General features: G+C 40.9%; 2 protein-coding genes across 4 annotated transcripts in view; one reads left to right on the forward strand and one right to left on the reverse strand.

Annotated features, from left to right (window-relative positions):
- Positions 1 to 493, forward strand: part of FZD5 (frizzled class receptor 5) — a 1,767-nt gene extending 1,274 nt beyond the window's left edge. The window contains exon 1 of the mRNA XM_007463654.1: positions 1 to 493. This exon is cut by the window's left edge and continues 1,274 nt beyond it. Coding sequence (XP_007463716.1) covers positions 1 to 493 — 493 coding nt within the window.
- An 11,613-nt stretch (positions 494 to 12,106) lies between these two features.
- CCNYL1 (cyclin Y like 1) overlaps positions 12,107 to 26,435 on the reverse strand; it is a 35,062-nt gene continuing 20,733 nt past the window's right edge. Inside the window, exons 6-11 of one of the 3 annotated variants that reach the window (XM_007463657.1) lie at positions 25,676 to 25,711; positions 23,441 to 23,492; positions 22,365 to 22,484; positions 17,980 to 18,146; positions 14,562 to 14,724; positions 12,107 to 12,985 (exon numbers count right to left, since the gene is read on the reverse strand). In XM_007463657.1, coding sequence (XP_007463719.1) covers positions 12,869 to 12,985; positions 14,562 to 14,724; positions 17,980 to 18,146; positions 22,365 to 22,484; positions 23,441 to 23,492; positions 25,676 to 25,711 — 655 coding nt within the window. In that variant the 3' untranslated portion in view covers positions 12,107 to 12,868. The remainder of the gene's footprint in view (positions 12,986 to 14,561; positions 14,725 to 17,979; positions 18,147 to 22,364; positions 22,485 to 23,440; positions 23,493 to 25,675; positions 25,712 to 26,435) is intronic. The other 2 variants (XM_007463655.1, XM_007463656.1) reach the window with 2 other exon arrangements.

The raw sequence follows: 26,435 nt of genomic DNA on the forward strand, positions 1-26,435 counted from the left end.
CCGCATCCGCAGCGTCATCAAGCAGGGCGGCACCAAGACGGACAAGCTGGAGAAGCTCATGATCCGCATCGGCATCTTCACGCTGCTCTACACTGTGCCAGCCAGCATCGTGGTGGCATGCTACCTGTACGAACAGCACTATCGCGAGAGCTGGGAGGCTGCGCTCACCTGCGCGTGCCCCGGCCCGGACGCTGGCCGGCCGCGCGCCAAGCCCGAGTACTGGGTGCTCATGCTCAAGTACTTCATGTGCCTTGTGGTGGGCATCACGTCGGGCGTTTGGATTTGGTCCGGCAAGACTGTGGAGTCGTGGCGGCGCTTCACCAGCCGCTGCTGCTGCCGCCCGCGGCGGGGCCACAAGAGCGGCGGCGCCACGGCCGCCGGGGACTACGCCGAGGCGAGCGCAGCGCTCACGGGCAGGACCGCGCCGCCGGGTCCCGCCGCCGCCGCCGCCGCCGCCGCCTACCACAAGCAGGTGTCCCTGTCGCACGTGTAGGAGGAGGCCGAGGCCGAGGGACCGGGGCCGGGGCCGGGAGTTGAGGGAGGGAGGTTGTTTTGTTTGGTAGCTTTGCCAAGGTCACTTCCGTTTACCTTCTTGGTGCTGATGCCCCCTCCCGGGGCAGCCTGGAGAGAGGGGAGAGGGACCGTTTCAAGGGGAGTGCCTGTGCCAGGACTTCTCAAAGGGGCTCAGCTCACGTCTGTTCTATCTTACTGCCTTTTCAAGAGGAACCCTGTTTTTAATTTATATGTAGTTTTCTTAATTTTTAACTTTGTTGCATTTTGGCAACAAAATTTACCTTTGCTTTGGGGGCTTTACAAACCTAAAGTTGGCATTATAATGAAGTTCCACTTGGTTCAGGTTTCTTTGAACTGGGTGGTCTAAATTGGGAAAATATATTTCCTATACTTCTGTCTTTAAAAATAATGTGAACAGTGAAAGTTGCTGTGACTGGGAAGTTGTTCCCTGTGCTTTTCCGGGTTGTTTCTCCTTCCACTGCTTAAAGTGTCCAAGATGTTTTAAGGTGAGCTGCTTGTCCCTGTTTATAGTTCCTAAGTTAGGGGACACCCTAAGTCATACCAAGGAGGGGTAGCATAATGTGGTTAGGGCCTCCGGAAAATGACAAGGTTAGGCAATGCTTAGAGATTCTAATGTGTCCGTCCTAGCTTCGTTTAAGCAAGCTTCGGTTTCTTTTCTATAGTACTTGTAATCATTCTCGTTCTTAACAGTGCCAGCTTTGCTTGAATAAGTTATAGGTAGCATTGCAGTGTCCGGAATAAATATTTGGAAGAATGCGAACCTAAGGGATGGTGATTGGTTGAACTTGAATTCTAGACTGTTAAGATGGCAGCTTTGTGCCCGAGGAGTGGGTGGTTCTTTTTTTTTTTTTTTTTTAACATCTTTATAGTGAGTGGTTCTTAATAGGCTTTGGTGATGCCACTTTTTTAAACTTGTGTTAAAACTTTGGTAAAAATAAACCCACTTCCTTCTTCTGGAAGGACTTAGCGATAGTGCTGAAGGGGGTTCCTTTTTACATTTAAGGACTAAAATGGATATAACTCCAGTAATTAAGTAAATTCCCAACACCTCTCTTATCTGCTCCACCCCCATCCCACCTCCTTTATCATGTTAAACAGTCTTTTACTTTTCTTATTCCTCCTCTCCTGGAGGGCTGTGATTAGAAACCACACCCACCCTTGAATGAGGTGCTTGAACCGGGGGGGGGGGAGGGAGGCTGGCTACCTGTGAACAAACACTGGCAGCGATGAGGGAAAATAAGTGTCCCTGGACTTTGGACTAGATTACAGCCAGATATTCCAAAAGCATCGAGACACCGCTCTCTGCGGCCTCTGGAAACAAATGAGACCCATAACACCCTTGCATAAGCTTTTAAAACATGGATCAGTGTAGCAAAAGGAAAGCTGTTCCTCCCCCCCCCCCGCCCCCCTCGCCTCAATATATTTTTTCTCTTCCTCCTCTTCTGAGAAAGCCTATATAGTGATGAGCACACACTTTACTGTTAGAGAATTCTGTTTGCTTTTCTAATCTGTTGAACCATTCCCTCACATATATGAAAGCCTATGTATTGATGAATACACACGAACACACACCACGCACACATACCTTACTGTTAAAAATTGTTTGCTTTCCTAATCTATTTAACCATTCATCCAAGAAGAGTGTGAGGCCATTACTGGGGAAGGGGGTGACAGCGCATTGGCCAGCAGAATACCAGTGACCAGGACTGAGTGGGAACTAAATTTAAGAAGCTAAAATGGCAAAAGCAATTAAAATTTGGGGATGTCTCCCTAGAAAAACAAGTGTAGGGATTTGCGCTTCATTTATACCAAAGTTGGAAAAGTCAGATTTAAGCCCAGGCCAGTTTTTACATTATGGATATTAAGTAAACAAGTGTATACTTTCCATAGTGGATTTAAGCACTTTGCTGGTGGAAAGAAGCCTGGTGTTATAGTTTTCATGGACTTTCAAAAGCTATTCACGTTTATAAAAATGCACTGCTCTTACACACTCATCCTCTGAATCAAAATTTCAGTATATTCGACAAAACCTTGTACACAGAGCTACAGAACTTTTTGAACATCTAATTCCCCTACTTGTTCAGAAGAAGCTTCTTAGAACCTTGAAATAGATCCCCTGCCCGAGGGCCAGTTCTTCTCTTGTTTTTCAAATGAGGAACTTTTCTGATCACCTTGACCTCTTCCCTCAGTTAACATGTCTTCCCAGAAAGTACATAGATTATTCTGCTGCCTTAGGTCATTGTGACTAATTTGGGGTTTTCCTCTTCCCTTTTTTTTTTTTTTTTTTTTTTGTGGAGGAGTGTAAAGATGATGCAGAATGTATCTAAAAGTTGTGGGATGATGTGGTTGAAGTGATTTAATTCTTCCCTTTAAAACAACTATTTTTCATTTTGGCAACATACCAAACCTAAAAAGAACAACCAATTTACTTAAAAAAAAAAAAAAAAAAAAGACAGTTAAGACACAGGATACTAAGCCAAGGAGAGGCAATACAGGTAATGCATTTGGAGATCTAGGTCCAGGCCAACTCTCAGAGCTGCCTCTGTTTTCAGCCTCTGTTTTCACTGCTGCTCTCCCCCTCCCTTCCCTCAAAGATGAAGCCCACCTGCTTCCCTCAAGTTTTAACCTCAGCCACCCCTCCTGCTACCCCGGGCAGAGAAGCCCATCTATTTATGGTCGCCCCCTATTTCCATCTCATAGGCTGTTCTCTTCTGATTTTTATTTTTATTAGGCAAACAATCCGTACTCATGAAAACAATTACAAAATGAATGGCTGTGGGTTGGTTTAGCAGCTTCTTCACAGGCAGCTCTGTGATTTTAGGAAGGATTTAAGGCCCAGTTTAGTTTCACAGGTACAGCTTTGGGGCTGTCCCTTTCATGGTTCAATTGTAAGCAACGTCTCCCGTCATAGATTTTAGGCGGTAAAGATTTAGAAGGAACTAATATGTGACCTCTCAGTAAATCAGTTAACAAGACTTAGGAAGTCGTTTTAATTTATATTCTTAACCTCACACTTTGAAGTTGTCTAGATTGGCTGAAAATAAGTATTCTTGGTGCCTTATTGGTTTATCCTTGCAAACCTTTGTCATGTTCTCTCGTAGTCATTTCCAGTGATAAGCCTGTGTGTGTGTTGTGTGTAATTGTGAGCAACGTACAAGCTTAAATAATGTGCTGACAGCACTGTTTCCAAGTTGGTATTCATTAGGCCGTTTCCTCCTGGGCTAGGGCTGCACTAATCCTGACACCGGCTGCCAGGAGAAAACCTCATGGATCCCACACCGCACCTTAATAACAGCATCCGTGACCTGCAGTCTCAAGTACAGAATGGGAACCCCAGAGCTAGGAAATGTAGTTGTATATTTTAATGAACTGCTACCCCTGCTAAAGAGGCTTCTTTCACTTTTGTGCTCTACATAAAGACCAAGGGGGGTAGGAGGGACAAAGCTTTGAATAACTGCTTTCTAACACCGAATGTGGCCAACAGGACCGAGAACATCACATATCTAGGCAGGTGTGAGGTACAGTGGCTGAGGATTTCCTGCTCCCCCTGCATGCCCTTTCTTGCCTCCAAAGTCCAATCAAGTGATCCTGGGAAAGAAATACGCCTAGGTTGAGGAGGGTGGTTTTGAAAGAAAAAGCTACCAAGACATTAAAGCAGGGTGAATGAAGGGTAGGCAGGATGAAAGTAAGTAACCTGGCTCAGAACTCTCAAAAGCTTCTAGCAGCTTGATGACAATTACAGGATTTATTTCAGTCTGTGGTACATCATTTGAAGACAATGTTACTTCATGTTGTTACAAACTGTATGTATAGTATGTATGTGTTGTGGGTGTGTATATAAATAATATATATATGAGAGATTTAGTGACTTTTGATACGGGTTTGGTGCAGGTGAATTTATTACTGAGCCAAGTGAGGCACATACTGAGTCAGTAGTTCGAGTCCAGGGCATTCAATACTTTTTCTGATTTCCGTGTGTGTGTAGTAGTGCCTGTCCCATGCGGTATTGTCAGTGTCCTGTCAAATCCAGAACTCACAAAGCAGAGTCAGCGATATTTTATTTGTAGACAATCAACTAGAATCTATAAAATTATTACTGGCAGATGATTATAATTCCAGATCCCTAACACTAGCAAAAGGAAACCCAGAGCATCTTGATAAGAAGTTTTCTGTTTTTGTTTTGTTCCTGGAAGTCAGTAGAGTAGCAGTTGTATGTGGTTATATTAGTGTCAAGATACTTAATTTGCTGACCTTATTATTTCAGAAAAAAAAATTGTATGTATTATATTTGTGGGAAGTTAAAATAATGCTTTGAGATTTTTATCAAATATGGAGAGTAGTTATTTATGAAAAACAAAGAAATGTCTATTTTTGTTTCTTTGTTCCCAATTAATGTAGATAAATTTTAAAGTGCATTAAAGCAATGGTAAAGCAAATAAGATGCTGTACAAGTATTTTTCTCATACTTTTATGGAGAGACACTGTTTTCTAAGAGTATCTGAAGGAGGTATGTGCATTCTAATTTCATGATCAGATTTCTCAGATGTACTTTGAATATAAGTGGCAATGTTTTTATTGATAATAAAATCAAGGAAATTCCAATCACCAGAAGGAGAACTAATGAAAACATGTTTTACCTGAATATACTTCATAGGTTTCTCCTGCTGATCCTGTGATTGTTTCATGATTCACTTGAAGAAATGAAGGAAAATACACATAAGAACAGAGACATTGCCTGAGATTGTGTTCTATTTTATCAACCCTCCATCTATACTCTGTACTGAAGCAATTTGGATAGAAGTGCTTCTCTTGTGTGTGTCTGGTTTGCAGTCAGAAACCCCCAAAACTTTATCATTCAGCAGTTAGATCCACAACTTTGTATTAAGGTCTAAATACATTTATCTGGGTTAGGGAACCCAGATAAGATAAGGGGATATATGGTTCTCCCTCTGTATTTGTGGGTAATTGGTTCCAGTAGTCTCCCTCCCCCCGTGCTGCCCCATACCAAAATCCATGGATGCTCAAGTCCCTTATATAAAACGGTGCAGTATTTGCGTATAACCTACGCACAACCCTCCCATCTTCCCTCGCACCCTCCTTTATACTTTAAGTCATGTCTAGATTACTTATAATACCAAATACAAATCCTAAGTAGTTGTAAATATAATGCAAATGGTTGGTGGTGTGCAGCCAAGTCAAGTGTTGCTTTCTGTAACTTTCTGAAATTTTTTTCCCCAAATATTTTCAATCCGTGGTTGGTTGAATCCACTGATGCAGAACCTGTGGATACGGAGGGCCAACTGTAAATTGATTTGGAGTCGGCACTTCCCTGACAATCTGGACAGATGCTTAGTAAACCTGAGATAATTAATTTAGCATCAAAGTGAGTACTATGAGCATTATTAGATTGGTACATGTTAGGGCATTTGGGAGAACAGAAAATACAGCAGTTGAGCTGGATCCTGGTGCAAGAGCCACTGTGCCTTACCCGTACAGGTCTCTGGTTGGCACATCTTCCCAATGCTTTCTCATTGTTCATTCCCCCCAGTGGCAAAGGGGGGCACTGTTGGACTTAGGAAGTTGGAGAAATAGGTAATAATGCTTCTTTTAGTGATTTAGTTACAGAGCTCTTATGTGCAACAGAATGAGCGGAAGTAGAATGGTTCTGTGCATAGACTTGGGAGCTAGACTGATTAGGGATTCAGCTCCCAGCTCCATCATTCATGGGCTGTTGATCCTGAACAAATTACTTAAGCTCTTAGTACTTCATTTGTGTCCTTCATCTTACTACTTTCTCATCTGTGAAAGGGGGATAATGATAGTACTTATATTTTAGGGTTGAGAGGATCTAAAAGATTAAATCAGGTTAAGGTAAGTAAAACGAGGAGGAAGCAGCCATTCAGGCGTGGAATGGAAAGGGAATTGAAAAACTAGGTTTCAAATTTGTGTCTGCATAAGAATCATTTGGGGTTCTATTACCAGGCTTCAGCTCCAGGAATTGAGATTAATTTGGGATCCAAGAATTAGGTCTTTTTGTTCTGTTTTAGTAAACTTTTAGAATTATTTTAGGTTTACAGAAAAGGTGCAAAGATATATCCATTTTGCCCTAATACTAACATATTATCATAGCACATTTGTTAAACTAAGAAGTCAACATTAACGCACTACTGTTAACTCCAGACTTCATTTGGATTTCACCAGATTTTCCACTGATGTTCTTTATCTGTTCTAGGATTCCACATTGCATTTAGAGAAGCTTCATTTCTTACAGGGACTTTCAGCCCATGAGAGGCAGGTGTGGTCTGGAGACCACATCTTGAGAAACACTAGGACATGTCAAGGGCTGAGGAAAGTCAAATTGCCCCATCCTCACCACCATCCTGGTGGTGGTGGGGTTGGATATAGAAATTTGACTTGAAGAGTCGGGATGGAATCCTCTCCCTTAGATGAGAGGGGTTACCTTAAGAAGTGAGGCATCTATTCCTAATGCCAGATGAAATGAGTTTTGGAGTTCGGTGGGGTTGCTGCCTAGCCTGAGGAGATACATCTAGGGTTGTGGGAAGATCAGGGGAGTGAGTGCAGCAAATTGGGAACAACTACTTTGTGGGAACACAGGAGGGCTCAAGTAGTTGATTAAAGGGGATTACAAGGGGCCAGTTAGCCTGTGAGACATATAAATCCTGTATTTCCTGGAACCTGGTGATAATGTTTTAGAAATGGGTCATAGTAGTAACCGACATCAAGCACTGCCACATTGGACACGAGCAGAAAGTCAAAGGGTGAAGCTGAGATGACCTTGTTGAGAGAGGGCGGTGGGAGGTGGACAAAACACTGATGCCCTGTGTTTGGAAGAGTCGGTTCCCACAGTGAGGCGATAAAGGGCCACCATCTGGGGAGCTAGAAGTAAAGGTCAGTAGAATTGAGAATAGTAAGATGAAGGAATAGATGTTGTAAGAAAAAGCTAGCAGAGTAATTTGAGGTCTTGAAGTAGAGATGGACATATTCTTGAGGTTAGGTTCTGAGGCTGTCTCTAATCACATTCAAATTACTTAGCTGCCCTCACAGCAGTTAGTCATCACCTAGCCTGTTCCTTTTTTTTTTTTTTTTTTTAAAGAACATTAACCTCTTTCCATTTGACTCTGGATTTCTAATTTCTATACTGTCTCACTTTCCTGGTTCTTTCTGCATGTTAGAGATCCTAAACCATAAACTGGTATTCATAACATTTGTTTCACATGAAGCACAATGTTATCTGCCAAACCCATTTAAAATGGACTAGTGGAAATTGCCTCAGAAGCCAAACAGGTTGCACCTGTGTACAAGGGACCAGGTGTCTCTGAAGGGCTCCTAGATCTTTTGTATTCTTGCTGGCACAGTGTCAGGCTGGCCAGGTTGGTAAGTGGCGAACAGTTAAGATTTTAGGTGATCTAATCCTTAACTTGATTGATAGATGCTGGGTGTAATCTACAGATTCTGCATAGAAATTAGCACTTATCCCTGGGAGAGCCCCTACCAGCTGTCAAGTGCTTTACCAAATAGCTCTATACTCAAGAATGAGGCTTCTGGGTGAGGGAACAGTCGTAGTCATTTTACAAGTGGTTAGAGAGAAGGCTTGGGTGATGAAAGATTTTAGCTAACCTACACACTATAGGTAAACATTTCCAAAAACATTGCATAACCTGAATACAGAGTGAATTGTTTTCCAGTAAATACTGGCTTCAGCATTTTTCAAAATCAAGGAATGGTATATTTTATAGAATGGGAAAACTAAGAAATGAAACTTGACCTGTTGTAAAACTAGGATTTAGTGCTGTTGAATTTCAATAATGGGCATACAGGGTACATTAGGAGTAAATGTCGAAGAATAGGGTCGTGATGGGATCTGATACAGGGTGGAAAAAATTTCTCTTAACCAGAAACACTGGGCCCTAAGAAGTTGTCTTAGGGTCAACCATATGAATTTAACATACAAAAACGGCAATTTAATTTGGTTCAAACATTCATTTCAAACCTTTGTCTTTTCCTTGTAAAGAATAAAGTTCAGTTCACGATATACCAGAGTTAAAATTGCACAGATGTCAGTATTCCACTAGAGAAAAAAAATTTTTTTAAAAAGCGAAAAAGTAAAATTTGAGTTCAAGTAGTCAGATATTCTTTTATAGTCTTACTACTTTAGGGAACAAACCCTTCCTAGGTATAAAATCCTGGGAAAAAAATGCCATAGTTGCCACCCTATTAGTAACTAGTTTCCATGACCCATATTTGTCGGAGAACCTACTTTCAGTGACGTTTACATTTTTACCTCAAGTTGCCTCAATTTCCCATTTATTAAAACGGCTGTATTCCCTCTAGAATTAAAGCTGAAGGGAAAAAGCAATTTTTAGTGATTCTCCTTATTCTACCAACTTGTTCTTGAAGCTACAGTCACATCCAGTGTTCCTACCCCCAATGTTTTTTGTTTTAAACCTTCGACCACTCGAGATATGTCAGCATTTCTGCTTAGTCATGGCATATTATTACGCGGTGCAAACTACTGATATAAACAGTGACTTGTGATAGATTTTTTTTCCCTTCTGTACTAAATCAGATCATTTCTCCTAGTCAGCAACTTAACAAGAACAAAGTTAAAGATCTGACCTTAGGAAGGTAATTAAGGTGGATGAAAACACGGCAATACTACCAGGACTGATGGAATATTGCTCAAGTGCAGTGGCTGGGGTCTAAAAGAAACTTAGAGATCTGGTATGTTTCCAACTGAATGTAAGTGAAATAGCATGTTAAAGTCAAATTACGTGGCTTGTTTAAAAGTCACCCTATTAGGGGCTTCCCTGGTGGCGCAGTGGTTGAGAGCCCGCCTGCCGATGCAGGGGACACGGGTCCGTGCCCCGGTCCGGGAAGATCCCACATGCCGCGGAGCGGCTGGGCCCATGGGCCATGGCCGCTGGGCCTGCGCGTCCGGAGCCTGTGCTCCGCAACGGGAGAGGCCACAACAGTGAGAGGCCCGCGTACCAAAAAAAAAAAAGTCACTCTCTTAACAGCAACCACAATTCTACTGCTTCCTGTTCTTCCATTTTCTTTCCTGTTCAATTGCTTGAAGCCCTCAAACAACTCAAGTTCTGATTCTGCAGTATCCCTGTAATTCCTTTCTCTGTGTATTTACCTACTTCTATCTTTCAATGTGCATTTGCATCTTGGCACCATAACAAACAATTAAAAAATGCCATCTAATGCATTATGCCACCGAGCACTGTAGCCAGTGATTTTAAGTGTACCAGATTATCTTCAGGTTGCAAAGAGCGTAAGCTGAAGAAATGAATGACTACATCTTAACGAAAGGCAGGGGTCAAAACAACTTATGGTTAGTTTGAAAATGCTTTAAGGCCCGACTATCAGAGCTGACTGAAAACATTTGAGTTAGGCAGAGTTGTTATGTGAATAGTGAGAAGTGTTACAGACACAGTAGCCATATATTTTAATTAAAATAGAGTTTATTAGATTTTTTTTAATATAAACATGAGGAAGAAAAACCACATAAGTTGTAGCATATTCTTTTCAAAATAAAACTGCAATCAGTACTTGAAGCTCCAAACTCCATAAACAATATTTTTTGAGGTGGTAGATTGTAATATTTTACACACCGTAATTTATCATTTATGTCTCTGTCCTTTAAAAATGATGGAACCTGCAGCACTCAATATAATGTGAAGCCTTGCTATAAAGAGAGAAAGTATTTCTGGCCCAGAAATGCTTTGTTTACAGGCAGAATTCCTAGGATTACATTTGAGAAGGTAGGAGGAGAAAGATTTCACATAGTTGAGAACACTAACTTTTTTTTTTTTTTTAATATTTCAAGTTTAGGTGACATCGTTACCAATCTCCTAAAAGACTGATTACTGGACCTCCCTGCCTTTTAAAGCCTGAGGTAAGGGTTCCTAAGGTTTACATGTTTCCTCTTAAATAGCAGAACTTGAAGTGAGACACCTACAGCCAGGTTAACACATAGGATAGAAAAACTGTTTCGTATCACTTACTCTATCACTACTATTAGGGTCCAGTTCCTTTCAATTTATTACATGTGAATTAATACTGTTGTTCATAATTCTTTTACCAAATCTAGAAAAAAGAAACTTAGGTGATCAAGCAGGTAAGCAGCCCAGCCTTGCAAAGGACTATTTTAGAAAGAGAAGGGCAGGTCTATGAAGATACAAGGTATCCCCTTAAGTCTTAGTGCAATTTTAAGCTTTGATACTTGTAGAAGGATAAATGCCACAAACTTACAAAACATCATTTGAAAGTTTAACTGAATTTCTTCTAAACTCATTTTTTTAACATCTTTATTGGAGTATAATATTGCTTTACAGTGGTGTGTTGGTTTCTGCTTTGTAACAAAGTGAATCAGCTGTACGTATACATATATCCCCATATCTCCTCCCTCTTGCGTCTCCCTCCCACCCTCCCTATCCCACCCCTCTAGGTGGTCACAAAGAACCAAGTTGATCTCCCTGTGCTATGCGGCTGCTTCCCACTGACTATTTTACATTTGGTAGTGTATGTATGTCCATGCCACTCTCTCACTTCGTCCCAGCTTACCCTTCCCCCTCCCCATGTTCTCAAGTCCATTCTCTATGTCTGCGTCTTTATTCCTGTCCTGCCCCTAGGTTCTTCAGAACCTTTTTTTCTTTTTTAGATTCCATATGTATGTGTTAGCATACAGTATTTGTTTTTCTCTGACTTACTTCACTCTGTATGACCTCACTACAGCTAACCCAATTTCGTTTCTTTTATGGCAGAGTAATATTCCATTGTATATATGTGCCGTATCTTCTTTATCCATTCATCTGTCAATGGACACTTAGGTTGCTTCCATGTCCTGGCTATTGTAAATAGAGCTGCAATGAACATTGTGGTACATGACTCTTTTTGAATTATGGTTTTCTCAGGGTATATGCTCAGTAGTGAGATTGCTGGGTCGTAGGGTAGTTCTATTTTTAGTTTTTTAAGGAACCTCCATACTGTTCTCCATAGTGGCTGTATCAATTTACATTCCCACCAACAGTGCAAGAGGGTTCCCTTTCCTCCACACCCTCTCCAGCATTTATGGTTTGTAGATTTTTTTTTTTTTAATATGGAACGCTTCACGAATTTGCGTGTCATCCTTGCGCATGGGCCATGCTAATCTTCTCTGTATCGTTCCAATTTTAGTATATGTGCTGCCGAAGCAAGCACGTTTGTAGATTTTTTTGATGATGGCCATTCTGATCTTAAGCTCTTAATTTTAGTTTTTTATTTCAGCCCATTGTTTGCTATCCTCAAGAGGGGCTGAAACAAAATATTAATATTAAAAGCTTAATGTTTAAAATTTACAAAACTAAATGAGTTTAGAAGAAATTCAATTAAACTTTCAGGTGATGTTTTGCCAGTCTGTAGCATTTATACTTCTGCAACAGTGTTCTGGAGTATCCAAGCACACTATATTAAAGCTTGAAATTGCACTAAGACTTTTGGGACACCTTCTATTTCACTGCCGGCTTGTTAATTACTGGACCACCATGTTGGCTGGAATTATGAAAATATCCTTTAATACAAGTATTTAACAAAGAGGAAAATCATCACAAAATCAGAAGCACCATCACAGTTAACAAGAAATGCAGCATGGACCCAATAGAAGTAAATAACCTACTTTCTCTGTTTATGATCCCACACATGCTAATATGCTAATAAGTACTGCCTGCAAAGAATGTGGATGACAAGTGTTATTCAGCAGCTTTTTGGTTTAAACTGATTGCCAATAATGACTAGCAGCTTCAATGATATAGTAGGGAGGAAGAACCCTTCAAAACCTAATGATGCTACAACAGTCTGTTCCTAAGTTTGGCTTTATGAGTTGTTAGGAGTCACATTTTTTAATGGTAATACTGCACTGATTCTAAAGGAATATGCAGCAGCATGGGACAGTGAGGCAAGAAAAACAGGAAAAATTATATAGTTAGTGTCTTTAAAGTCTAAAAATTTAAACTATTAATTAAAAAACCTCACATAGTTCACAGCTATCGGCCTACATAGTAAGCAGATATCTGTGCGTGGATTGGGAGCTTTCGGCTTTGGAGTGGTTTTTGTAACTCTGTTTACATTAAAAAGGACAGAAGAGTGTGTTACATTGATGAGGTCCCGTTCTTTCCTACGGCATAATCTTCGCTTGTCCATGAGTCTCTTGAATTCAGTGTCTTTCTTTAAGGTGATTATACTAACTTTGCTGGTTTCTGAGCAGGAGAGGTGATATTTCTCCAGTCCTTGTTACGAGGGGTTTATGATGTTACAACCCCTCACTTCTCCCTTAAGAGAGGATGGCACTGGAGCGCTGAATACCAATGAAATTATCAGCGCTGAAAGACCTTCTCATAGCAGCTCTACACAAGTCTTTGTATTTGTCTTCACACAATCTGGAAATGGCCTAGGAAAGTCAATCAGGTAGAACATAGGTACAATTAGGGGAAAAAAAAATGTTTGGACCTTAAAAAAACAAAAAAAAGCATCATTGATAAGGCACACATCTACATTCGTTTAGATAGTTCATAGTTACTGCTACTTTGGATAGCTGATATCTACACTAACTGACAATTCCCTAAGGTAATAACCTTTAAGGGCTATGATTCGATTGCTGGGGCAAGGGATAACTTGCCCTAATAACTTGGAGTTACTTAAAAATTGGGTTCCTAATGATAGGCTCCTAATAGCAATATCATCTGTTACCTACACGCTTGATCCTTAAACGTAATGGACATACACTTGGGCAAAATCAGTGTTTACTCAGCTATTCAACTTCTATTCAATTTTCATTAGTTATTGCATACTCTAGGAAAATTTTAATGAGGTAGGTATGTGCTGAAGGTAGGAGAGGTCTAATGACAAGCGCTGAAAGGTGCTATTTCACTTGCACATAAATTATGGTAGAAAAACATCTTATTCTAAAGTACCACCAAGGTACCACAGAAAGTATCCATTTTAAATGTGTTCATTTCAGTTGTGAATTTTGCTGTATACCCACCAAAAATCATAAGCCATAAATATTACTTTGTTCCATGTACGTTACCATTTACATTAAAAACTCATGTACTTTCTACATCCAGTATCTGAACCCACATTATACCTTCCAAGTACAGGTCTCTCAGGTTAGCCACCGGTGCTTTGTCTAATAAACTCATGGGACTGAACTGTGACACACACACACACACACACACACACACACACACACACACAAACACACACACACACAAACACACACACACAAACTGCAAGCTGAGTAAAAAACAGTTAAGAGGGACTTCCCTGGTGGCGCAGTGGTTAAGAATCCGCCTGCCAATGCGGGGGACACGGGTTTGTGCCCTGGTCCGGGAAGATCCCACATGCCAAGGAGCAACTAAGCCCGTGCGCCACAACTACTGAGCCTGTGCTCTAGAGCCCGTGCTCTGCAACAAGGGCAGCCACTGCAATGAGAAGCCCGCGCACTGCAATGAAGAGAAGAGCCCGCTCGCCGCAGCTAGAGAAAGCCCGCGTGCAGCAGCGAAGACCCAATGCAGCCATAAATAAATAAAATTATTTATTTAAAAAATCAAGACAGTAGAAATAGTAGAAATAGTCCAAAACATCAATTATAAAAAAAAAAAAAAGACAGTTAAGAGTGGTAAGTAGATTATGTAGGTACATATGATTAGGGATACAATTTTAAGAAATTATTCACGTATGGTTATATGTTAAGTGTAGAGGTTCCAATGGAAAACCATTAAGAGCAGATTAAATATGATTTAAAGTATTCTGAATTATGGTTACAGAAGAGACTTTTTTTTCCTATAATGTGAGATCCCTGTATAAACCATAAAAGACACAGGAAATATGATGCCAACGGGTTAATAAGCTCTTCAAACTGTTAACAGCTTTCCATTTTCCTAATCACTGCTTAATATAATTTAGCTACAGATGTGGCTTCGGTGGCTGACAGAAAACCCCCGTTAGTGATTTCACAGCCTTACCTCTAAGTTCTGTGCTCGCTCTTTGCTAAGAGGAGTGAACAGAAAATTCAGGTTGTTGTCATCTGCTAAGGAGCGCAGGTCAAAGTAGTATTTGGCGTACACACTGGCCGGGACGTTAATATTGAACTGAAGCAGCTCCAGGAAGTGCCTTTCCATCTCATTCCTGGGGGAGGAGAAGACAAAACCAACACACGGCAAGTTAGTCAACTGGGCTATAGCTTCAGAAATACCAGTGAGCTACTAGGATGGCTCTAAATACTGTTTTGAAACAAATAATGGCTACCCAGCTGGATTAATACCCTAATGTTCAAACAAGGTACAGCTATTTGTGGTCCTTTCTGCGGCCCAGCACTTTGAGTCTGGGACAAGGGGGAAGAGGTTATGGCCCTCTTATGCACTCATGCTGCTGACTCAGGGGCTCTTTCTTCAGAGTTCCATTAGTGCAGCTGTACGATTCATGCTCCACACTCACACAAGGCCCCGCTATAGTGATCAGATGAAAGGAATGATGTATGCTGTTTATTAGCTCTGAAGAACTTGCAGACATTTTCACCGGGCTGATGACAGGAAGGGGCTTATTGAAGTAGAGGGGAGCCAACAAAAGGAGTGGGCACATCACCACGGCAACAAATGGATCCATCGGGAGCCACTGCTATTATCTCTGAGGGGGGGAGACTCTTGAGGCAACAAGGATTCATCTCAAGTAAATAAATAAATAAGCTACATTCGATGGGAAAGGGAATCCCCCCCCCCACACACAATGCATGGGGCTGTGTCAAAGGACATAATGCAAGTTTCTGTTCACCTTAACCTTACTAGGGTGAGTTGTTGTCACCATAACAGGACAGGATGCACTTTTTAAGCTTAGGAAGGCAGTAAGATTATGTCTCAGCTAGACTAAACCCACTTTACAATATGACCTCTGATAGAGCAGTTGTTTTCCCCCCGGTGTTAGGAGAGCAGCCCAGGATGTTCAGACCTACCGCCCCCTGCCAGGTGCCAGGACAGACTGCACACGCCCACAGGGGGCGAATTCAATGAAGTGGGAAAGTAGAGTGTTGGGAGCAAGCTTCTGCTATATGACCATATCCAGCCATTTGCTTGCCAAATGTTTAAGTAAATAACTATAAAATTAGAGTAAATCTTACCACTTTTCACAGCAATCACTTTAGAGAGTTGATTATATAAAAATGATAAATACCCAAACAAACATGCGAGTGGCTTATTTTACAATACATTTGGTTTCTTGGTTTTAAAGTGTTAATATTTTATCCATTGGATAAATCAACAAATGCTTCATGTTCTCCTGTATGGAGAGCAGAGTATGAGCAGAAATGAGGTTTCTCATTTGTTGAACTTTAAACCTAACTCAACCTACTTCCAAAATTAATTTCCTGTTCATACGGCCAGAAGTCTATAGAAATGTAAATCAGATAATGTTTTGATAATCAGCTAATCAGGACTTAATTTACTACAGGAATAAATGTACTTCACTACCCCTTTTATATTTTCTCCACTAATACATTTTAATTGTGTGGAAATACAGTACTTCATAGGGTTAACGTGTCTACTAATAGAGCTTTAATCACTGAAGAAAAGCATTATGCCTATAGAATATGGACCTCCTGTGGTTTTTGTTGTTTTTTAAATGGCTAGATGGCTGAAGAGCATACCATTTACAGGCGCGGCAAATCTTCTGAACAGCAGCTGCTCAGTTTAACTTACTCTTTTGAAGGGAAATATATATTTAACAAGACACATAGATGCTAGAAAGTTTTAAGGAAAAGCAGATAGGCAGCCATTTTTCAATTCAGACTCAAAATGAGACCATTACAAATAGCAGTCAACAGCAGAGGGATGAAACGCATGTGTATTAAACACTTTGCTGTAATGCTTTCCGACCTCCAAAGATCATAAACAAAAGCAGCCTATTATAAACATAACTCCTGGTGATTCTCTGTTCTACACAGAAAAGCATTGTTTAGAATTAGTTTCTTCATAGCTGGACACTGCTGCCAATGCTCCTGGGCTCACATCTATGAACACCCACACACTTCCCTGCATGTTCTCTGATGTTGTACCTGGAACCAGAGCCCCAGTCAGCTCAGTTGCAGATTCTGAGAAAATTTCAGCTGCCATCATGGCAGGGATGGTGTTCACGATTACAAAATTTCCTTCCTTCAAGGGACCAGTTTAAAGACTGATGATAGTGTTGGTCAACGTCACTTTAGTTTCTGCAACTTCCAAAAGTACTTCTGTTCATTTCAAATTCATTATCTGCTGTTACACTGTTTGCTAAGATTGCTACCAGCAATATCACCATGACCACCCGGTTTACATTATCACCGAAGTGGACATTTTCACCAAAAGCCACTTTGACAGCTACTGACAGTCACTGGTCCCATCTCTTAGTCACAACTTTCCTCGCTTCAGCTGTAAATATGCACTTTGGTAATTCTGAATTATCTAGAGTAAGGGGCAAAGGTAACGAGAACAAACTCTTGCCCCTGCCTGCTATCTTGATCGGCCTCTGCTGTCCAATATAATCAACAGGTGTCCTTTCACATTTTCCTGAATGCCACCCGCAAGAATTTTCACTGTCAAGCAGGCACTTCAAGAGTCTGCTGGAATTACCTCTCGGGCTCATCCTGCTTCCCACCCTTGGGGGCCCTTCACCGGAGCCAGATTGGAAGCCTGGTGTTTCATGCCAATGTGAGCGTGCCATCTGTGAGGAGAACCTGCCTAGTTAACTCAAGGCCCCACAAAGTGCTGCTGTGTTTGCTAAGTGCCCTGGGTGAGGCCCCAGTGATGCTTCCCGGCCTACCTGAGAGGCAGGCGTTTCCTAACTCAGCAGACTTTAGGGGAGGAGACAGGAACACAGGGATCTGAAACCTTTATATGTGGCTACCTGTACATCATAGTTTCTGTAACAACAGAACCTCAGATAAAAAGGAGAAAAAGACCAGCAAAAGCAAATACACAATGTGTGACTCAGGTTGAAATTATAACCTGTCAGTAGTCTAGAGGCCCTAAGACCTTAACAGTGGCCACTTGCTTCAAAGACCAGGCATGTGCCCCTTAAAAATGGACTGGACCTGGTAGACAGCTTTAAGAAAGCTGTGAAGTTACTTGCTGTACCATGTTATTCTGGTAGTGAGCTTGTAAAATGTTTGGCAAAAACCACCAGAAAAATAATTTCAATTTATCAAGCAGAATATTACAACAATAACACATCAAGACCTACCAATTAATGAGGGGAAATACAAATTGTTATACTACAGCTAGATAGAAAGAAGTCTAATTTTATGTCTATTTCAGCTCTCTGCACAAAGTAACATTTCTTAATATGTAAACTTTATGGGAGCAAATGAGGTATTGGAAGAGGGTTAGAAAGTTCATCATAACCTTACAAACTCACATGTCCTCAACTGTAATGTCCTTGAGGATCTGGCAGTAGTCCACATTCCATACAGCCTGATCGTCCCAAACCTTGGAGGCAAGAAGAATGGCTCCCAAAACAATTCTTTTCCAGTTAGTGGGGCAAATGTCGATCTCAGCATAAGTTAAAAGCCTTTCTAAGTAAACCTGCAAAAGTAGAGCACTGATCTTTGATTTTAGTTCAGTTTAAGTGCTGTGATAAGAACTGTTAGGAATGACAGATTTCATCTCTTTTTGACATGCCTTTTATTCCTAGGTTCTACAAAGACTTTGCTTAGCCAAGCCAAGGCCAGAGGCCAGGTCACAGTTGTAAGTCAGATATTTCTGTTAGTCTGATATTTCTACTCTGCCCGTGTGAATTTCCAACCCAATTTTGGTCACAGGAATGAAAGGACATCTCGGCAAAGGGCATTCTAAAGACACGCATTGTATTATTACCTACCCACTTGTAAAGGGCAGCACATACACAGCCCAGGGTTGATTTCAACTGTTCAGTAAATGCTTGAGTGCCTACCACGTGCAATGTACCTACCAGACTGGTGGTGGTTGCATGGTGATTTTACATAATGCTTGAGTGTGTAAAATTCTGGTAAGACTGAGCACATCTTTATCTTCTCTTCAGAGTAACCAGTCCTTTTGTGGCATGAACTTGAAGATAAAAACTGGTGGTCAAGAGAGCCTCCCAGTGGCTGCTGTGTGGCACAGCAGGACAGGCAGTACAAAGGGGCTTTACAACTGTCAAGTATTCCCATATTTTAGTGCCTTTTTAAGGAACACACATGCATACAAAGGGTAGTCCTTTTCATATCCCCTATTTTTCACATCTCCATTATCATTTCATTATTCATTTCTGTCTTCCATAATCTGCAGCTTAGTCAATTCTTTTGGTTTTAAGGTGGGAAGAGCTGCCTGTGTCTGTATCCCTGGGGCTCCTCTAAACCTGCCGGTTTGTGAGATGATTTCATGGTTTCTTTTACATGTATCAAATGTCTATCCTACAAAGAACTGGATGGAGTTAACAGCTGAGTAAAGATTACAGAGGTAAGCTGTGATTTGTTGTTACCTCTGCAGAAGAGTATATATGCCATTTGACAAAAAGAAAAATGTCCAGTTTTAAAGAGTATGTTTACTCTGAAGGGTTATCAGATTGACAGCTCAGATTCGCCAATGCTCTCCAAACTCTACTGTGTTTTCAAACACGGGTATTGAGATTATATGTTCTTAGTGAAATTCTGCTCCCATTCCCCAGAGAACTCAGCACTCTCTAGTACCCTAAGAACGACTCTCCCTGCAAGGTTCAACTCTCTACTTTATGGGACTAATCAGAGGCACTGAAACGACACTGGCGATCTCTCAACTTCCTCTCACCTTTATACTGGCAAACTTGGTACACGTGCCGATACTCCTTTATCCCCCTTGCCCTCCTGTCTCGGAGGAAGCGAGATTTCTTTCTTTTCACCGAAGCTAACTCTTCTATGAATGAAGCTGATCCCGTCTCACTTCCGCAGAACACTGTTCGCACAGTTAGTCTCTTTTTGAACAACTTCTCCCTCTCAGTCAGAGGCTTCCCCCAGTGTGAATGCTTACATGTCCCCAGCCTGTCTCCCGCCTGTCCCCCAGATGGCGTCCTCATCTCCCACCCTCTCCTTAACCCACTTCAGTCAGCCTCCTGCCGCTACCACTCTACAGAGGCTACTCTTGCCATGGTCACCGGTGCCTTCACACAAACAACCCAGAGCTCTTCATCCCAGAGCTCCACTCCCCAGGCCTTCCCTCATACTGAAAGAGCACTGCCACACGCCCAGTCGCTGGGACCAAAAACCTGCACTTGAGTTATCCTGCTCCAATCTGTTAGAACTTCTTGTTATCTCTACCTTCACTGGTACCCTGACCGCTTTTCTGTCTGTCACTTCTGACTTGTATCGCTGCCACTGCCTAACTTCTCTGCCTCCACTCTGCCTCCCAACAGAGTACAGTCTGTTCTCCCCAAAGCAGCCAGGAGAGCCTCTTAAATTAAGAGTACTTTATGCGGCTGCTCCAGATCTGCCAGAGGTTTCCCATCAAACAAATACCTTCTTTCCGTGGCCTGCAAGTTACGAGGCCCTGTGCGGTACGGCATTGTCCTTCTGTGACCTCATCACCTATGTTCTTTCCCTCATTCCTCACTCTGATCACAATGGCCACCTTGCTTTTCCTTGAACACACAGCATGTTCCTGTCTCAGAGCCTTGCCCTCATCCCCTCTGCCCATAATGCCAGCGTTCCTGCTCTTCCTCAGCTCAGCCAGGTGCTGGGTTCAAACATCACCTCTTCAGAGAGGCTCTTCCTGATCTTTCTAGGAAGCCCCTCTAATCGCTTTATCCCTTTACCTTCCTTTCTCTTCATGGTTTTTACCACTACTTGAAATAGTCATCTTTTAAAAAATACTCATTGGGGCTTCCCTGGTGGCGCAGTGGTTGAGAGTCCACCTGCCGATGCAGGGGACAGGGGTTCGTGCCCCGGTCCGGGAGGATCCCACGTGCCGCGGAGCGGCTGGGCCCGTGAGCCATGGCTGCTGAGCCTGTGCATCCGGAGCCTGTGCTTCGCAACAGGAGAGGCCACAACAGTGAGAGGCCCGTGTACCGCAAAAAATAAAAAATAAAAATAAAAAAAAATAAAAAATACTCATTAAAAAAAAACTTAGAGTTTGCTATACACCTGAAACTAACACAACACTGTAAATCAACTGTACTCCAATTTAAAAAAAAAAAAAAAAATTATGTCTTCCACACTTGCTCCATAAAGGCAAGAACTTATTTATCCAACCTATTTTCTCCTCCAGCCCCCCACATGTAGAAAAGTGACACAGAGTAGGTATTCGTGGGTATATATGACATGAGCAACTTCTTGGTAGCATTTAGCGTTTGGACCACATTCTCATTCTTGAACCTCTCCTGGTGTCTATGATTTTCTGCTGGGTTTCCTACCACTGTAGCGGCTCCTCTGGGGATTTGTCCCTTAAGTGCTGATAGTCCCTACAGATCTATCTTCTACCCACTTTTTTTTTTCGCGGTACGCGGGCCTCTCACTGCCGTGGCCTCTCCCGTTGCAGAGCACAGGCTCCGGACGCGCAGGCTCAGCGGCCATGGCTCACGGGCCCAGCCGCTCCGCAGCATGTGGGATCTTCCCGGACTGGGGCACGAACCCGTGTCCCCTGCATCGGCAGGTGGACTCTCAACCACTGTGCCACCAGGGAAGCCCACGCACTTTTTATTTTACATACTTTCTCTGCATTTGAACAGCTACACTTAATTCCCTCCCTCTAGCTCAGATTCCTGCTCCAATCCTATATATTCCAATGATTACTAGACACTGCCATTCTGCTGTCTCGCAGGGACATCAAGCTTAACTTGGCTACAAAGAAATGCCCCTCTTCCAACCCAAATGCTCTCCTTCCTGCATTTCCTAGCTCTCCATATGCAAGCACCATTCCTGCCTCTCTCAAGCATGTGCTAAGCACTCCAAGTGGCCTGTAAGCTCCAAGAAAAGGCCTGTGTCTGATCCAGTACCCACTGAGGGGTCTCTTTTCAAAAGGACAAGCCTCCTCTCCTAAATTCTGCCTTGATAGGAGCAGGCAATGAGTTGCCTTCCCTGCAGGCCATACAGCTGACTTTCCCCCCTACAGGTTTGCTATAGGGAGGAGTAAAACAATCCCAACTACCTCTCACTTGAATATGATTGATTATTCAAATGATAAAATCTTACCATAGGAATTCAGAATGGATGACAAAAAGGTCCTTACAGCTGTAGCTTAGCAGGCTAACTAGAGTAAAGCCTTTTGAAGCACTACTGGCACCCTAATCCTGGGCAACTTCGCATGCAGGCAATAAGAGGACAGCAGGGATGGTTAACACCATCATCCAAGGAACAGAGAATTGAGGGCAGTAGTTCTCAATCAGGACACACATCAGAACTGCCTAGGCAGTACAGTCTGGGACTCAGCTTCAAACTACACGGAACCTGTTTCTGCCTGTGGACCAGATAGTTTAGTTACTGCCCCACCCTACCACCACAGCATGCGTCGTCTGTGTGTGCGTGTGTGCACTGCACGTGCATGTGTGTCCTCAGGTGTGGGAGGAGAAGCCAGAAATCTCTCCTGCTGCCTTTAGTAGCAATTGTTTTGTGATGAGAAAAGCAATGGCAACATTTAAAATCATAATGATTATTAAAGCTCAAATGTGTATACTTTACTTTCTTTTGATAGGTTTCTCTTAATAAAGTTCTAATGATCATTTCAGGAACCTACTTTCATTTGGGAAAAACAGGACCATACAATGTGTACAAGACAGAAATTTCTACAGACGCTTTATGAAAGAAAACATCTTACCAAAGTTACTATTGCACATTCAGCAGTTAGTTGTGCGGCACTAAAAAGAGTACGAACAAATCTGTAAATGAATTTGTGTTCAGGATCATGCTTAAAGTATTCCTCTGGAACCTTTTCTCGCTGAAAGGAGAAAACATGCAATATAAGTATCCATTGAAGAAACATACTTAAAAGTACCCTTAAGGTAGCAGTCTTCACACTTGGGCCCACGTGCCCCTTAAAAGAATTTTGATTGGGTGACATGTCTTGTAGTCTTTCAAATATAAACAATGGGATCCTAAAATACCACAGAGATCTAATACTCACCACCATTCATTAAAGAAAAATACAGGCACAACCTCAGAAAATTTATGTATTTCCACCTTCCTCCCTACAGAATTCTAACCAAATGTAAACTATTGGGTTGGCCAAAAAGTTCAATTGGTTTTAAGTAAAAATAAAAGACACGGTTTTCATTTTCACCAAGAATTTTATTGGACAATATATTCACTAACCAAACAAATTTTTTGGCCAACCCAATATTTTTAGGCTCAAAAGTCTTGCTGATCTGTATGTCACATTTTCTGTCACACATTTCCAGTGCCCTGTAACCATAAGGCTCTAAGAATGTGCTGTCCTATACAACAGTCACCAGCCACATGTGGCTACAGAGCACCCGAAGAAGTGAATTTTAAAACTTTGTCATTTTAATTGGTTTAAAATTTAAACAGTTTTCGAATTTTCTTCTTAAAGGTCTTAGCATATTAGGTTTATTTACAAATATTTATATTGTTTGATGCTATGGCAAATCATCCTTTAAAAAGACACATTTTCTGTTACTTGGGTATGTTTACTTACCTGCTCACTATTCATACAAAGTGCAACTCGGTTCTTATCCATCAACCCCTTATACAACATGCCTTCAGCAAAATGACTAGACACAACATGGCGTGGGGAAGAAGACTTAAAGGAAGATGAATTTGACTTCGAGCTGGAGGAAGTAGTTTTCTTCTAGTAATTAATTTCAAAGCAAATCAGCATGAAATGAACACAACTGTATAAGAGAAAAGTACAACTTCAATAAAACTGACACTTACTGTGAGTGGATGTGATCTCTCATCAAAAATATCCAAGGATCTATCTGCATCTCTATAAAATAAGAATGTGCATTTAAAAAATTAATTCAGGAGTTACTATCTTAGTAAAATATCTGCTAGGAGTAGAGAGAGGGGTAGAGGAAGCTTAACCTTCAATAAAGCAAACAGTTTTATAAATTCTTCTCCTGGATTCTGCCCTTAGAGAGGTTTCCTGACCTATTTTTACTCAGCACATCAAGTTCTGTGAAATCTTTTCTACAACAACCAGCCAGAGTTGCCTTTATAAGCACTGACCCTCCCTAACAGGCAATATATTTTCACTCCTCTAACCTCACACTGGAATATGCAAGAACATTTTATAAAGCAGTGGTGGTGGGCAATAAATTCTTCTAACTTCGATGAATGTGAATATGACATTCATGGTTTTTTCCCGTTTTTTTTCTCTTTAGTTCTTTATATTCTTATTGTGTATTTCTTCCTGTCTCTTTTAAATAGTTTGAGTTAAAAATGTAATTGTCTTTTTATTTTAAAAGAAACCAGGCCTTTTATTTAAAATTTCACCACACTAATACATTGTGCTCATTTAAACAGCGGTCCTCTAAATGTGCTCTGCAGGCCTCTGGGATTCTCCCCTATCCCCTCTTCGGGAGGCCCAAGAGATCAAAACTGCTTTTCTAAGAATACTAAGACACTACCTGCCCTTCACATTGTGTGACATTTGCTAAGGATGTATAAAAGCAAAAGTGGGTAAAACTGCTGGTTTCTGAGCATGAATCAAGGCAGTGGTACCAAACTGAATTAGAAGTCATTCAATTATTCACTGCCACTTGCAGTTAAAACTCTGCTTTAAGAACATCCTTGATAAAAGAGTAAAAATTAATAGTGTTCTTAAACCTTGGTCCTTCTTTTTAATATTCTGAATAAGTGGAAAGTATGCATTAAGCACTCTTACATACTGAAATGTGGCTGTGTTAAGGAAAAGCACTTGTGACTCAGTGGTAAGTCATTTTTTTCACAGAACACCATCTTTATTTGAAACACTTTTTTCATCGAGCACCCTCGTTATTTGAATGTACAACTGACAGTCATTCTTTCAAATATGAACAAAGTGATCCTGTCACTTCAAGGAAAGTAACTCTAAAGTTACTTGTTGCCAATGATAAAATTCAAGCCATCAAGCGAAGAATATCAGGATTTTTGGAAAACTTGTACCTTCTATTGTGAACTTGACAACTTCTCAATACTTAGAAGACTTTTCTGGTAAGGTTGGTGGTGATACTAACAAAAGTGAGTTTTTGACACTGTCTAAAGAAATGTGAACCAATACTTTCCAAATGACCAACGTATATTATTATAAAGTCATGTACAGGTAAAAAGATCTACTCAGTATGCATGACAGATCAATGGGTATTAATTTAACATAGTATTTACTACAAGTTCATTGATACGATTTAGAATTCCATTTTAGCTAATTTAAGAAACCAGCACACGCAGACTTTTGGTACAGTATCAAAGAATATACCAAATTATCTGAAGGCCTTAAAAATACACCTTTTTCCAACTATACATCTGCACGTGGCTGGATCTTCTTCATACTGTTTCTTCAAAACAAATGACTGAAGACAGAACAGATATGAGAATCAGCTGTCTTCTATTAAGGAGATAATTTTCTCTCAACATTTTTTGTTGTGGAAAATAGTGACTTTTCATTAAAAAAAAAAATGACTTATGGTGAACACTGGGGTTCCCAATCAGGGGTGATTTCGTCCCCCAGGGGACTTCTGGCCATTGCTGGAGACAGTTTTGGGTTTTCGTAATGTGGAGGGAAGAAGGTGCTACTGGCAACTAGTGAGTAGAGGCCAAGGGTACTGCTATATATCCTATAACACACAGGACAACACCCCACAGGAAAGCATTATCTAGCTCAAAATTTGCATAGTGCTAAGGAAAACCCTGTTTTAACATACAATGGATTTAATTTTTTAAATTCTCAATTTCAATCTCTAATACAGTAAATTATCAATATAACCCATATAAACAAATACTCTTTGGGATGCTCAGTAACTTAAGAATTAAGAGTCCTAAGATAAAAATGATTTACTTCAATATTGTAATAAAAGCACTCTAATAATAAATGCTTATGCCAGTAACGTCTATAGTTATTACCTAACACTAAACTTGATATCTTGTAAATTAATTAGCTGGAATAACAAGATAGGTTTTAAAAGAGCTCACCTGTTCTTTATGTGGTAATATATTGCTAAGGTCACACTGTGGAGGGAAAAAAATACATTGTAATAACTGATTTTTATCATATCAAGCCTGAAGACATTTTTAAAAAGGGGTTAGCAAGGAGGGAAGACCTTCCAGAGGCCCAGTGGCCCCGAAATCCTCTAATTCAGAACAGTACTACATGGGTGCTTTCCCCCTTGTTTTAGGTTCTTCGGCTTTTAGCAAAATTAGGAGACCCAAAATGCTAGATATGCTGTTAGAAGGCATGTTTTGGTTGATTATTATAATATATAAATTATTACATATTTCCCCTGTCATTTGTCCTTCTACCCACAAAACCTTCTGTCATGTACAAGTTATATCTATCTAGACACATGCTTAAATTTAAGCCATATAGTAGTTTGTATGTGTGTGTGTGTGGTTTTTTTGTTAGCCCCTGCATTTCAGTTGATTTAGTTCGCTATCCACCTACCCATCCGTTTTCCATTATTTCCCTAAAAGTAAATAATAAAAGTGCTCTATACCAAAATAACTTAAAATCACTTTTACATAATTATTAGAAAATTTAATAGCAAAATTTTATAGCCACAAAACTGATGATAGTTCTAGCTATCCTGAAATAAGCAGTGCTAATAATACAGCATAATACTACACAGTATACTATTAATGACAGGTATTTCCAAATTATTTTAAATAAAGTATTAACGAACAGACAGATACAAGTCCTTAGGTACTCTTTTTTTTTTTTTTTTTTTTTTTTTTG

Source organism: Lipotes vexillifer, unplaced genomic scaffold, assembly GCF_000442215.2.
Source record: "Lipotes vexillifer unplaced genomic scaffold, Lipotes_vexillifer_v1.1 scaffold678, whole genome shotgun sequence".
Taxonomy (NCBI): Eukaryota; Metazoa; Chordata; class Mammalia; order Artiodactyla; family Lipotidae; genus Lipotes; species Lipotes vexillifer.